This window comes from Cryptomeria japonica, chromosome 10 (genome assembly GCF_030272615.1).
Source record: "Cryptomeria japonica chromosome 10, Sugi_1.0, whole genome shotgun sequence".
Taxonomy (NCBI): Eukaryota; Viridiplantae; Streptophyta; class Pinopsida; order Cupressales; family Cupressaceae; genus Cryptomeria; species Cryptomeria japonica.
In genome coordinates, this window is record NC_081414.1 from 738,175,657 (window position 1) to 738,191,518 (window position 15,862).

General features: G+C 33.7%; 1 protein-coding gene across 1 annotated transcript; it reads right to left on the bottom strand.

Annotated features, from left to right (window-relative positions):
- Nucleotides 1-13,002: 13,002 nt before the first annotated feature.
- On the bottom strand, nucleotides 13,003-15,492 carry LOC131047337 (cysteine-rich receptor-like protein kinase 43). Its single transcript, XM_057981207.2, has 7 exons — nucleotides 14,814-15,492; nucleotides 14,458-14,580; nucleotides 14,234-14,361; nucleotides 13,941-14,154; nucleotides 13,615-13,846; nucleotides 13,376-13,526; nucleotides 13,003-13,287 (listed from the first exon to the last, which is right to left on the bottom strand). The coding sequence occupies exons 1-7, from the start codon at nucleotides 15,490-15,492 to the stop codon at nucleotides 13,003-13,005; spliced, it is 1,812 nt and encodes a 603-aa protein (XP_057837190.2).
- Nucleotides 15,493-15,862: the final 370 nt, after the last annotated feature.

The following is a 15,862-nucleotide window of genomic DNA, read 5'->3' on the forward strand; positions in this document are numbered from 1 at the left end:
CTCATTGTGAGATAATCCTTGAAAACCAAATCAGCCTTGATTCCATAATAAGTTACCTCCATCCTTCACTTATCCATTTCCACCCCCATAATTTATTCTTTTGCTCATATTTTCCTATGCCTTGCTAGACAATAGGGACAAATAAATACATGCTTGAGAATAAACCTTGATATATGTCTTATAACTCAATCAATAACATGAAAAACTTTTAAAAATCTAAAATATTTAAAAAAACTTTTAAAATCTAAAAAATATTATAAAATTTGAAAAATACAAATAAATAAATAAATTGAAAAACCTCTAAAATAAAAAACAATAATTTTTTTATTTAAGTCTAAAAAATTAAATCCAAACAATCAGAAAAACTTTTTGAAATCACAATATTTAAAAAAAAAAAAAATCCGTAAAATCCAAAAAAAATAAATATATTTTTCAAAATTCTAAAATCTGCAATAAACTGCCTTTTGCATAGACAATAAACTTTGAACAAACACAATTAAAACAATGAGCTCAACAAATCATGGATTAATAGACAAACTACAAAGCTAAATTACAATCTTACCAACCAACTAACTGCCTATCAGTTTTAGCATCTTTATCAAACAACATGCCTCTATAAACACATCATTCCTAAAATAGGCACCTTATTATATATCATTTCCTATGGATACATGTTGTTGGCAATATGGATGAATTGATTATGTGTTGCATTGATGTTTTGTCATTGATGTCAACACTAGCTGTTATGGTTAGTTACCAGTAACACTAGCTATTATGGTTAGTTACCAGTACAAGATCTAGTCTTACCGGCATAAGGGACTATTTGTTGGACACTTCCGGCATGTTTTGATCAATGAAGTATGATTGATTTTATGTGTTACATGTTCCTGGAGTTTGTTTTGGTCAGTTGGTATTGACTTCGTGATCGATGCTATCATACACTCTTGTAAACCCTTGCCGACATGGGTTTAAGGTTTTACTGGCAGAGCTTTTATTGAGAATCTTAGACAGGATGCATAAGTGGTGTCCAACAGATAGTCCCTTATGCATCTTGTCCAAGATAGTAAATGAGATTGTTATGGGAATTCAATATTGTGGAGGATCTCTGACTGAAGATGAAATAGTTTCCAAAGTCTTGGGAGCCCTTCCACTGGCTTACAAGATGAAGGCAACTGCAATTAATGAAATGAAAACAATGGCAAACACTTCAGTGAATAGAGACATTCTAATTGGGAAATTATCTGCTTTTGAGCTTGAAGAATTTGGACCTTTTGGAGCTGCAAAGTCTGAACCTACTTTTCATGCATCATCATCTACTGGCAAGAATGATTGGAAATCCTTATATACAAAGGAATTGGAAGATATGAGGAAAGAGGATGAAGAATTTGAGCAACTTGAAGCCTTATTTGCTAGAAGAGTACCTAAAGGACCGACAAGAAGTAAGTATGAAGGAAAAGCACCTTTTAAATGTTTTGCATGTAATAAGATTGGTCATTTTGCATCTAGATGTCCTAAAAGGAATGCAAGATTTGAAGAGAGAGTTAAGAAATCATTTAAGCCTAATCAGAACAGATATAGATTCAAGAGAAATAAACAATGCTACATAGCGGATGAGGAAGGAGTAAGTGATGACTCTAAGGATGAACTGGCTATAGACTCTTCTAGTGGATCCGACAATGGAAAGGAATGGGTGTTATATACTTTAAAAGAAGATGAACTAGAACCGGCAATCAAGAATGAAGAAAAGGCCTTGGGAGCAGAAGTTGAAGTTAAGGATGAATGGGTAATTGGTAGTGGATGCTTGCATCTTATGATTGGAAATAAAAGGAAATTTTTGTCCCTGCATGAATACAATCATGCTCAAGTCATATTTGGAGATGACAAAGCATGTATGATCAAAGGCAGAGGTACTATTTCTCTGGATTGTAAGCATAATGCTGATAATGTCTATTATGTAGAAGGTTTAAAGCAAAATCTTTTAAGTGTTGGTCAATTGTGGACAAGGGATTCCAACTTCAATTCAAAGATAGAAAATGCAAAATCATTAACAAAACTAGTTTGGAGATTGCAACTGGTATTGAGACTCGAGGTAATATCTTTCACTTGAACACTGGTAATAAGACATGTTTGATTGCTCATATTGATGAGAGTTGGCTATGGCATAGGAGGTTGTGTCATGTTAATTTGGATTGTATTGTTAAGATCAATTCAACCAAGGAAGTTAGACATATACCTAAGATTATGAAGCCTCATAATCTAGTATGTAAGGAATGTCAATTGGGAAAGAAAGTTAGAACTTTTTTAAAGAGAATACATGATAAATCTAATGATTTGCTTGATTTGATTGACACTAACTTATGTGGTCAAGAAAGGACTAGAAGCTTTCAAGGTGATAGGTTTTTCATGCTGATAATTGATGATTACTCTAGGATGATGTGAGTGAATTTTCTTAGGGAGAAGTCTGAAGCCTTTGAGAAATTTGAGATCTTTAAAGAAAAGGTAGAAATAAAAACTAGATTGAAAATCAAATGTTTGAGATCAGATCAAGGCAGTGAGTTCACTTGTCATGAATTTAACAGTTACTGTGAGACAAATGGAATTAGTAGACAGTTATCTGCACCTTGTACTTCTCAGCAGAATGGAGTAGTGGAAAGGAAGAATAGAACCATTTTGAATGCAACAAGAACTATGATGATGGAAGCCAAATTGCCTCACATCTATTGGAGAGAAGCAGTGAGTACAACAGTCTACACATTTAACAGATTTCACATAAAAGGTGAAACCAGTAAGACCCGTTATGAATTATGGTTTGGACATACACCTACTGTTAAATATTTCAAAATTTTTGGAGGTAAATGTTATATCAAAAGGGATGATTCAATTGGGAAGTTTGATCCTAGATGTGATGAAGGGATATTTCTTGGATATTCAATTCAAAGAAAAGCATATAGATGTTATCACAAAAGATTGTACAAAATTGTTGAGAGCGCAAATGTGAAAGTGGATGAGCAACACAAAAATCAATCTATATCATATGATAGGGAACCATTAGTGGAAATGATCATAATTAAACCAACAATACCTCAACCAATACAGGAAACTGAGACAGTTACACCGACACAATTAAATTTCACAAATGTGAAAGTGGATGAGAAATACAAAAATCAATCTATATCATATGATAGGGAACCGTCAGTGGAAATGATCATAATTAAACCAACAATACCTCAACCCATACAGGAAACTGAGACAATTACACCGACACAATCAGAAAATTTAATTGTGATTGATGATCAAAGCAGTGAACCTGAAGTTCAGAAGACACCAAGGTATGTAAGGTTAAATCATTCTGAAGATCAAGTCATTGGAGATAGGAACAAGGGAGTTATGACAAGAAGAAGACTAGCGAATGAAGAGGTGTGTCTAATTTCTCAAGTTGAACCGACATCTGTTATTGAAGCTTGTAAAGATAAACATTCGTTAAAGTCTATGAAAGATGAATTAGTTCATATAGAGGAGAATGAGACATGGACTTTAGTTCCCCAGCCTAAAAATAAGAATGTTATTGGAACTAAATGGGTTTTTAGGAATAAACTCAATGAGGATGGTCAAGTTGTAAGAAACAAGGCAAGATTGGTTTGTAAAGGATATTCTCAAATGGAAGAAATTTATTATGGTGAGACATTTGCACCAGTAGATAGAATTGAAGCTGTTAGACTATTACTTGCCTATGCAACTTATAAGAACTATAAGGTCTATCAAATGGATGTTAAATGTGCATTTTTGAATGGTGAACTTGAGGAAGAGGTATACATTAAGTGACCTGATGGATTTTTACTGACAGATGATAAAGATATGGTTTGCAGATTGAGGAAAGATTTATATGGATTGAAACAAGCTCCTAGAGCTTGGTATGCAATATTGGATAAATATATTTTGAAGCTTGATTCTACTACAGACAGTGCTGATAGTAATTTATATTATAAGATCACTGATGATGATATTTCTAGATTATTGAAGTATTTGTTGATGATATAATTTTTGGAGGTGAAGATAAATTTTGCATAGAATTCTCTAATAATATGAAGAATGAATTTGAAATGTCCATGATTCGTGATATGAGATTTTTCTTAGGCTTGCAGATTACTCAAACTGACAAAGGCATTTTTATCTGTCAAACTAAGTATCTAAGGGAATTCTTGAATAATTTTGGTATGGATAATTCCAAACCGATAAGTACTCCTATGGTGACAAGTGAGAAATTATCTATCAAGCATACATCTACTCTGGTAAATCCAAAAAGGTATAAGTCTATGATTGGTGGCTTGTTATATCTAACTCAGACTAAATTGGATATTATGAATGCAGTGAGTATTGTTTCAAGATATCAAAGTAATCCTAAAGAAAATCATGAATGTGCAGTAACAAGGATATTCTGGTATTTGCAAGGAACAACAGAATATGGTTTATGGTATTCTATAGATGATGACTTCATTTTATGTGCATATACAGACTCAGATTGGGTAGGAGATATTAATGATAGGAAGAGCACTTTTGGTGGAGCTTTCTTTCTTGGAAAGAAATCGGTTTCATGGATCAGCAAAAAATAGTCATGCATTTATTTATCTACTACAGAAGCTAAGTATGTTGCAGTAGCAACTAATTACACTCAAGTCTTGTGGATGAAGCAAATGTTGAAGGGTATCAAGGTAAATTGTTGTGAACCGATAGTTATCTATTGTGATAACTCTGCAACTTTTGACATGTCTAATAATCTGGTATTTAACTCTAAGACTAAGCACATATTAATAAAATATAAATTTTTGAAGGACAAGGTAGAAGAAAAAGAAGTCAAACTAGTTTATGTGAACACTAAAGAACAAATTGCAGATATATTCACTAAACCACTATCTAAGGAATCATTTGATATTTGAGAGACAGGTTAGGGGTTTCTGCCCCTCCGGTAGAGACTTGATTAATGCAGTTTATCATCAGTCTGGCATGCATTATCAAAGATACTATTCATTCCGGCACTAATGAGTGGTGCTACTACTCAAGGGGAGTAGTCAGCTTTGGGATTAAGAGGTTTATATTCTTGCTTTGATATTTTTGTCAGATTTCTAGCATTGATGTCAAAGGGGGACTGATAGTGATGTGAAAAATAAATTCAGAGCTTTACATTCACAGGGGGAGAGTTATTGATATTCAGGAGATTGTTGGTTGTCTTCCATAGGGGGAGACTTGTCTAGCATTTCTTTGTACTTAGATGTTTTTCACATCTAATGTTGTCATCAATGCCAAAGGGGGAGATTGTTGGCAATATGGATGAATTGATTATGTGTTGCATTGATGTTTTCTCATTGATGTCAACACTAGCTGTTATGGTTGGTTACTGGCATACAGGTTTTGGTTACTGGTAGAAAATCTAGTGTTACCGGTAGAAAGGACTATCTATTGGACACTTTCAGAATGTTTGGATCAATGAAGTATGATTGATTAAATGCATTACATGTTCCTGGAGTTTGTTGGTCAGTTGGTATTGACTTGGTGATTGATGCTCTCATACACTTTTGTAAACACTTACTGGCATGGGTTTAAGGTTTTACCGATAGAGCTTTTATTGAGAATATTGGATAGGATGCATAAGTGGTGTTGGTGCGGCTTCTAGATGGATTTTAGGATGCTGAAGATGCCCTTTGATCGTGCCTCAATTGATTGAAGACATCGCTTTGGTGTGGTGGACCTAGATTAGGTCCGATACCTATCTAGGTTATGGACCGGTATCATGTTAACATGTTCTCTACACGTTACCGGGATGATTTATGGATTGGTTATTATTGTTTTGGTCTCAAGCCGACATGGCATATCATTTTAATATGGATGTATTTAATTATTTTATTATAATATCTTTTAGGTGGCCGACCTAATTGATTTAGGCCTTAGGGTTGGTATAAATTGATGTAAGATCTCATTATAGATCATGGTATGGAATGAAAATGTAATATCATATGTGAAGGAGATTTGGTCGATCATAGGTGATCAAATTGGGTATAAGGAAGAGTTCAAAGGCCTCTGATATTAAGCTTAACCGGGACTGTAATCAGGCATGGTAGATGCTATCTTTGGTAGTTCATTCTTTTGGATTGTTCAATTATCTCGAGGTGGTTATAACCTCTCTGTATTTAGTGAGACTCTTTTGTAATGAGAAGTATGCTCTAGGAAGTGTGCCTTCCTGCATGTGCAGGCCCCTCATTGTATCACATACTTTATGTAGAATTATCATCTAACTATGGGTAGGCTTCCCACTGTGGTTTTTCTCTTTCTGGGTTTTCCACGTACAAATCATGGTGCTATGTGGTATGGTTGCATTGTGTTGATTATCTATTTTATTGTTAAGTTGTATTGTTTACCAGTATTTGTTTCTGCTATTCCGGTACTTAATGTTTATATGCTCTGGTTAAAGGATATTAAGTGGTTTGATTGATATAATATGTTAACAACTGATTAACCCCCCCCCCCCCCTTCTCAGTTATTCACCGGTTATTCTAACACATATTTCCTATAATAGGCATATATCGTGTCCTATGGATATATGTTTCCTACAATGAACATCCTATCATGTCCTATGGATACATCTTTCCTATAATGGACATCCTATAAAACATCATTTTAATAAGAACACTTGACAAGAAGATCTAAATAATTATTGACTTGTTTGGTCCAATGAGTCATATCTTTTCTTTGATTTATCTTTATCATGTTTGTATTATATTCCTATGCTATTCAAGGATATCCACAAGTGATTAGACTAGCCAGGATGGATAATGTTTTTTATCATTTGATTGTTTTTTTGTGGTTTTTCTTATCACTCCTTGCAAATAGTATGTGAGTTATCTAGGTTTAATCATATCTAGATGCTTGTCTCTGCTTTCCATAATAAACTCAAGGATGTTATATCACAAGAGTTCATCACTCTTATTCATCTCTATCTCCAATACCCACTCTAGCCTATAACCACTTATGTTTCCATCAATTTACCATCTCCTTATCCATACCCCCTTCATCATCTATTTCATTCTCTTTTAGCCTTATCCACTATCTTTCCTTTCAAGAGAACACATTTGTTCTCCTAACCCATATGTCCTCTCTCGAGGGTGTCATCCTAACTCATCATCCATCCTATGGATAGGGCATCATGCTTCTTGTCATTATCCCTATCTTAGCCACTATATTTTAATCTTCTTTGAAACAACGTGACAAGTTGCATTGTTTCAAAGAGGGGAAAAATGTAGACACAAAAAAATGTCCTCGTCCAATTAAATAAATATTTTACTATTTTATCCTAAACCTTATATTAATTAAATAGATCATTTATTTATTTAATTAATTCACTAATCTTCTTCTAGCCTTTCCCTATTTAAATAAATAATTTTATTTATTTAAATTATCTTTTCCCTAAATTAAATAAATATTTTATTTACTTAATTGGCCCCACCTCTTCTATTAAATTAAATAAATATTTATTTATTTATTTAATTCATTAGCTTTCCCCCTCTAGCCCAAGTGCCATTCGTCTCTTAATTCACCTTTAATCACCACCCAAATATTTTTTTATTTTCTATATCTACCCTCTAATATGAGCCAACCATTTATCCCTCCACCTCTTAATCCTAGCCCTCCATTTCTAGGGTGTTATTTCTAAAAGAGGATCCTTTCCTAATCCTTCCAAAAGGATAATTCAAGCATAAGAACATTCTTTCGAATTGCATACACAACAAAAATTTGTTCTTTATTGAGTTCTTGTGCACACAAAATCTTAGAGGAACCAATATCAAGCAAGATCAATGGAGACAAGAAATAGTGGAGATCAAATCCTATGAGCATGTGAATGTATAATCTTTCTATTCTTATTGTTTGCATGTTTTTAGCTTCTTCATCGGTGTATGGTGAATTTCATTGTTGAACTAGGGTTTTATGTGGTTGAATCTTTATAGGTTTTGCAATATTTGAATTCCCAATTCCATAAGATACACCTCCCATGCCACTTTGACTTATTTGAATATTGCAGAAAATGTGTCTTGTTTCATTATCCTAATACTCAATGGATACAGAAAATCTCCTCTTTCTTTGGTTATCTTAGATACTCAATATCATCTTTTGGTTTTTCTACATACCCAATCTCTATTGTGAGAGGTGTGTCTCTCTAGGTTTGGTTCTCATTTTTATAGTCTTTGATAATGACTCCTCCCCTACTCCTAAATTTTTTACTCATGATGATACTCCTTGGATAGTTGTTCAATGCAAGAAAAACTCATTATTTGAAGGTATCTTCCTCTTAGGTTGTTCCTTTGGAGATAAAGTTGGGTCCTCGATTTTAATTGATGTTTCAAGTTTCTTGTTGGTATTTTGTTTCATAATAGGATTGTTGTCCTACAAGCTAGTTCTTTTTTTTATTTATCTATTATTTTATATTGTTTCTAGTTAAACCTCTGGTAACCTCCTTGTTTTTTTCCAAGGTTCATGTCCTATGGAAAACCCACCTTACCTTAAAACATAAATTATTTCAATAAAATTAAGTTGTACACATCATACATGATTCTCCATGACATGTTCAATTGTTAGTTCCATGTATGAAAGTTTTTTGGTTAAAAGTATGATTTGAAAAAAGTTAACATGTTTTTTATGCTCATGATAAGATTGAATGTCTTTTACAATTTATTTTCTATTGAACCTAAAAAATGTCATAAGATGATGGAAGAAAAGAAGATCATTGAGTAGACATGGATAAGAAATGGATGAGGATGGGAAACAAATTAAAAAGTTAAAAGATGATTTGAGAAAAAAAATTCTTAGATAAAAATTTGGATGTGCTAGAAAATATAATTTATTCTATTTTTTGAACTAAAATTTTATTAAAGTGTTGGTAAATAAAGTGCCATTATGAAAAACCTTGTAATCATTCAATGGACAATAAAAAATGTTGCAGTTGTGATGCTGATGATATTGAGTGGTTGTCAATGATGTCAAAATAATAGTTATCATTTATATTTTTTATGTTCTTGGTATTGGTGATTCAAAATATGTGTTCACATAATCTTTTGTTCTCTAGAAGACATGTTCCAGAATAGATGATGTGTTGTTGGTTATTCGGATATCTCTAGTTATCGGATATGTTATTGATCGATGATATTCATGCATATCAAGGTTCCATTCTTCTCTCTGGTGTACTATGCAATGAGTCTTTGGGTCTGGATTAAGTCTGAAATTTGAGGATGTGTAGAAGCTTGTGGTGTAGCGTCTGTATCATGTTTTGGGTTCAAAATTTGTAATGATTATAACGTGTTGATCTAAATATTGATGTGTTTTGTGCTATGGTCTACTTCTCATTCCTTCCCACCATCATAATATTTAGTCTTGACCTATTTTAGAACTTTGTCTTGGCTAACTTGGAAAATTATGCTTCTGAGAGACAATATATATATGAGGATGATCTAATTGTGTTTGATATAAAAAAGTGTGACATTATTTTGAAGATATGTGAGATTGGAAAGGAAATATCTAACTATTGGTGATATGTGAGGGTCTATTGGTGTTAAGTTACCAGAAGAAGTCTGGTTTTGCAGATTGTGTTTCAAATGGTGGATTCTTTCTTTCTTTCTTTCTTTCTTTGACAGTGAGCCTTTTTTTGGGTAGTGAGCCCACCTGCAGTGAACATTTTGGAAGTGAGCCAACCTTTATAAAAATTACCTTAATCGGTGTTTTATATTGAGAAATAACATTCTCTATGGTTTTCCCTTCTTGGATTTTCCACATCATATCTGGTGTTCATGTTTCCATGTAATATCTTTGTTAATTAATTTTGATGATTTGGATCTGGATGTCAAAAAGATTTTGGAATTTTTTTTTAAAGTTAACAACTAATTCACCCCCCCCCCCCCCAAACTCTCAGTTGCCTCGATATTCAAGAATTGGTATTAGAGCTTTGGTTCCTTGAAGAAGAGATGAACCACTTGAGGTAGATCCTAATCTGATGACACATAAATGGACTACTCCTATCTTTGAATTTTCCTATTATAGATTTTGGAAAGTAAAGATGAGAGGCTACTTGTTCTATTTGGGATACAACACTTGGAAAGAAATGGAAACTAAGTATGTTCAACTAACAAATAGATTTATCACTCCAGATAAGATTGAAGATTATGAAGAGAATGAAAAGGAAAAGGTATTCTATCTTTAGTGCTTTATCAAAGACTAAATTCATAAAAGTTATTTCATTGAATACTGCTTATGAGGTTTGGGAAAAGTTGAGAGATCTATGAAGGAAATGATAGAGTCAAACTATCAAAGAAGTTAATAGCTAAGCACATATATGAGAACTTGAAAATAGAAGGAGAGGACATAAGTATATACTTTTACAAGATTGATAGTGCAGTAAATGAAATTAGAGAACTTGGCGGCATCTTGATGAATTAAGATATAACTAAAAAGATCTTGATGTCCCTACTAGAAAGCTATAGTGACAAGATCTCACCTATTGAAGAAACCTATGATCCAAAGAAGTTCACTAGAGAGCAACTTTATGGCACTCTATCAACATTTGAGATAAGGAAGTTTGGAAAAGACAAAGCTAAGACTGAGTCTACCTTTAAAGCATCTAAGGAAGATATGAAAGATTTAAGTTCAGCTGAGATATAAGAAAACTTTGTAAGGACATTTAAGAAAGGCACTAACAAAGACAAAGGTATGTTACCCTTTAAATGTTTTATATGTGAAAAGATTGGTCATATTGCTACTAGGTGTCTAGAAAAAGATTCAAGGAAAAATATAAAGAAATTAAAGGAAAATTTAATAGGAGAGCCTACTATGTCAAAGATGATGCTGGTATTTCAGATAATGAATCTGATTATGAAGATAGTGATTATCTATTTTTTGTATAAAAAGATGTACCTAATATTTGTTGTAGAAAAAGATGTACTAGCGCTACTGCCTTACATTCTAAAAGAGATAGAAATGAATGGTTGATTGATAGTGGATGTTCAAATCATATGACCGATGATGAAATTAAGTTTGTGAAACTTTATAAGTAGGATGGTGGTTCTGTTAGGCTCAGAGATGATCATAAAACACAAACTATGGGAATTGGTTTTATTTATTTTCATGGAAAGCATAATACCGACAATATTTACTATGTGAAGGGTTTCAATCATAATCTTTTGAGTGTTGGGTAGATCTGTGAAAATGGTTACAATGTTGTCTTTTAGGATGATGGTTGTGAGATCAGGAAAGGATCCAAAATTGTTTTTGGAGCAGAAAAAAGGACTAGCGGAAATATGTATCTACTAGAAGGAGCTACGAAGCATTTTTTGTTATCTTAGATCAATGATAGCTAGCTCTGGCACCAAAGGACGTGTCATAACAATTTTGACAACTTAGTGAAGATTAGTTCATTAAGTGTAGTGAGAAATTTATCGAGACTGAGAAAACTAGAAAACAACATTTGTAGAGAATTTGTCAAGTTGGAAAGAAGACAAGAGGAAATTATATTGGAAAGGAGCATTCATCCACTGGATTGTTGGACTTAGTGCATACAAACTTATGTGCTTTGACCAGAACAAGGAGTATATAAAAGGTGAGAAGTATTTCATGTTATTGATTGATGATTATTCTAGAATTTCATGGGTTTCATTTTTGAGAGAGAAATTCGAAGCATTAGAGAAGTTCAAGATATTCAAGGCTAAAGTTGAAAATAAAGTTGATAGAAAGATTAAGTGTTTGAGGTCTTAACAATTGAGGTTTTCGATCATTATGACCTAGTTTGATTTTTCACATTTTTTTTAACAACATCAATTTCAAACCATTCTATTGATTTCAATGACTGCAAAATTTTGATCTACAATCTTTGATTTGATCTCCTCTTTCACATCAAAATCATCCTTGGAGTATCTTTATTGGCAATTGCCTCTATTGTATTTTGGTGTCTAGCAGCTTCTGTCATCTCTAGCATGGTTTCTTTTGAATTTTCCCTTAGACATCATCCTACAACCTCTTGGACCTATTCTCTACATTTTTTCCTATTCTTACTCAGATTTTTGCACTCTTGAACCATTTTCCCTAGCTCTAATTCCATTATGAAGGTGGGCAAAGCCATAGATTTAACAAACAAAATTTATATGAAATTGTGTTGCTGAACTTGCTTGAAACTATTTGCACATGCTTCTTTTATAGAGGACTTAGAGAAAAAGAGAAATTTCTATAAATAAAAAACTTAGGCCGACATAATTTAGAAATCTTATTTTATAAAAAGCTATGCATGGTTGACAAAAAGAAAAAAAACAACTAAAGACAAAATGGTTAGAAATTAGTAGAATATTCTAGCTTAAGTTGATCTTCAACGTAATTAGAATCCATAAATTTTAATGAATGTAATGTTTTATTTAAATAATTTCTCCCTTCCTAACAAATTACATAAGATAATGTACCATATAACTATCTAAAATTCTTATTTACTTCACAACTATATCTTCATTTACAATGTCAAGTCTAGTTCAAAATATTGTAGACATGAGTATGCCAACTAATCTAATATAAGAAATTTCACACGTTTTCTCAGTGTTACTTTATATTTGAATTTTTTTTGCATCAAAATTTTTGTATTTATAATAAATGAAATTTTCATAAACTTACTATCTTACAACCTAAAACTTTACAAAATCAGTTCAACATATTTCTCTCTTAATACACCCACAAATTTCTATTTTCATAATTAATTCTAATTTCTAAATTAAAAATAAATTTTATAACACCGAGATCTTTGAATTTTATACACATCTATTTTTTAAAAAGTGAGGATTAAATGCAAAGATAGAAAGGGAAAAAATATATTGGAATATTTTAAATACTATTTGAAAATAGGAAGGGGGAATTATATAATCGATTAGATATTAACACTCCATCCTTCCTTGCTGCTCTCCATGTGTCCATCGACCAGAGAAATAGTCACTGTTATCGAGCATCAAGGGATTCTGTAATTGTTGCATTTGATTCTGTCAATTCTTTGTACCCCACGTCAATGAATGATGGTTGCAAAGGTTTCTGAAAATCATTCTCATCTTTACTTAAGCGTATTGTCACAACCTCAGACATTGATGGCCTATCTCTGACAGAAACTTGTATACATTGAAGGGCAAGGTTTATCACCCTCAACACCTCTTCCTCGCTATACCCTTCCATCTCCTTTTCACTTTCCACCACATGTAAAACCTGGTTGTCCTCGTATAGGCTCCAAACCTACCACAGGTTTTTTAAGCAAATGATCAAGGTTTTTAAGGGAGAGAATAATGGGATTAAAGGATAATATTATAGAATTTTAAAATACCCATTGAAGAAGATATTGCATATGAGGTGGTTGCTTAAAGTCAATGCTTTTTCTACCACTGACAATTCCAAGAACCACCACACCAAAGCTATAGGTGTCAGCTTTCTCTGTTAATTGCCCACGGTTAGCATATTCAGGAGCTGTGTATCCTCTGCAAAATTCAAAATATATGGTCTTACTATCTCTATTGAAAACTTTGGAATTAGAAAAAGAAGTTGATAAAGTAGGAGTTTCATCACAGTGTTCCTGCAACTCTTGTGCTAACATGAGATTTATCATTTGGAAGAAGTCTTGCCAACCCAAAATCTGCTATTTTTGCCTCAAAGTTGTCGTCAAGTAATATATTGCTTGATTTAATGTCACGATGGATGATACAAACATGGAATTGCTCATGGAGATAGGTCAGACCACGAGCAGTGCCTAGTATAATGTTGAACCTTTCCTTCCAGCGCAGAAATCTTCTATTTTTTCCTACATGAAGGGCAATTCACTAGACTTTGAAAACCCATCATGTTTGTTGTAACAGATGAAATAAACAAAAGATGAAAGTTAAGGAATAGAAAACCAAATAATATTCTGTCAAGGCTCCTATTGGGCATGTACTCATAAATCAGGAGTCTTTCTTGGTCTTGTCTGCAACATCCAAGTAAACGCAGAAGATTTTGGTGATGAACATTTGAAATGAGTTTCACTTCGCTTTTGAATTCTGAAATTGCACGGGCAGAGTGATCTAATGTCAGCTTCTTTACTGCCACAACTTCGCCATTTTTCAATGTACCCTGCAAAAATCAAATATCTCATCGTTTGAATACATCAACGCAGAAGCCTAATATGGACAGCAAATAAATAATAATTTACCTTAAATACTTCACCAAACCCTCCTTCTCCATGTTTATTTGCTTGATCAAAATTGTTAGTTGCCTTTTTCAGTACCTTGAAATCAAAATCCTCTCGCTCACGGAGTTCAGTTGCTCCTTCCCTATCCGCTGTTGCATAAATTTGTTATATTAGTACTAATTAAGATCGAATTAACTTGCAAGACTTTTGCTTCATTATATTAAATTTAGCCATTAATAATATACCTCTTTTCTGGCTTGGGCGCCCTATCTGCTTCCGGAAGACAAGGATACAAGTTAGAAGGGCAAGTAGGAATACCCCTCCCCCAACAGCAACTATGATCAACTCTAGAGAACTCGCCCTCTTCCCTGAAAAACAAAACGGAGAATACCTCAACCCTGAATAAATCATTGCAAGTAGGAGTAACTGTTTGAATTTTTTTTAATAAAAATCGATTTAGGTGATCGGCTGAAGCTCTTCGTTACTTATTTTATGAAATTAAATTTCTGAAATCGTAAATTCAAAAATGCTTCTAAGGGAAAAGCGTGAAAAGCGTTAACAAATTTGCAATCACTTCAATTGAATGTAATTAAATTCTAACCTGTGGGTAAGAAACGTGCTAATTCGATAGTCGCATTGCTTGGAAAAAAGGGTTCGGAACAATATCGTAAGTAGCAGCCGGCGTCTAAAGCCCGTCCCTCGGAGCGAGGAAAACACTTGTTTATGTTTTCCTGAGCAATACTCAGGCAATTTTTGCAGGAATCCTCTTTAATGGAACGCAGACAGAAGGCAAGTCCATAGATAGTGGTATTAGACGGCCCGTTCCTCGTCTGCGCAGCAAAATAATCTTTTATTTGCGGAGTTGCAGTGCAAAGATCACTTATCAAACTTCGACCAGTTGCCGAAATTAAATCGGAATTGGCCGCATCGACATCGCCGCAGAGCGGTTTATGTGTGGTATCAGTGTATAGATCATAAAAATAGATACTCTCGTAACGCAGATAACAACCGTCGTAGTATGCTTTGGCGGACACACCGGAGCAGCTGCGAATTTGGTTCTCTGCAACTTTTATGCAGTTAACGCAATCGGCAGAGGACTTATCCTTTCTGCACTGCGCCAGAACGTATACTGAATCTGTTGTTGTCTCTGAAGATGTCTCCTCGTCTTTTGTAGTAAATCCAGATGCACCAACTTCTTTCACCACAGATGAAAGGGCGGAGTTCAAAATTTGCTCAAAGAGGGTTGCGTTGTTTGGGGGGCAAAACTCTGGGGTCTGCATTTGTAGGCTAAAAGTGTGGTCTCTGGGTCTGCTCTAATGGGGGCCATTATTAATATGGGAAATAAAATAGTAAACCTTACAGTATTGTCCACTTGCAGACGTCTTCCAGCCATGGCTCTGGATTTTCCCATTGATATTCGAGAGACGCTTAAAAGTGCGACTGGAAATGAAAGGGCTCTTCCTCTCTTGAAGCGTTGACATTTCAGATCTAGTTCTCATTTACTTTGGATAGATTGAAGCAGCAACTGTAGGGGATTGGTTCCATTTGGAAAAGTTTCTACTGTGGTAAGGTTTAATAAATTCTTCTTGCAAATTCTGCCCATTTTTTTAATCCGCATCGTTGAAAGTTTGACAAAATATGAGCGGAATT

What these genes read in the sequence shown, in the direction of transcription:
- LOC131047337 (XM_057981207.2), bottom strand. Translation starts at nt 15,492, where the DNA reads ATGCAGACCCCAGAGTTTTGCCCCCCAAACAACGCAACCCTCTTTGAG. An exon ending in AGCACGTTTCTTACCCACAG is followed by an intron (nt 14,581 to 14,813) that starts GTTAGAATTTAA and finishes TTTGTTTTTCAG; the next exon opens with GGAAGAGGGCGAGTTCTCTA. An exon ending in GGTTTGGTGAAGTATTTAAG is followed by an intron (nt 14,155 to 14,233) that starts GTAAATTATTAT and finishes TGATTTTTGCAG; the next exon opens with GGTACATTGAAAAATGGCGA.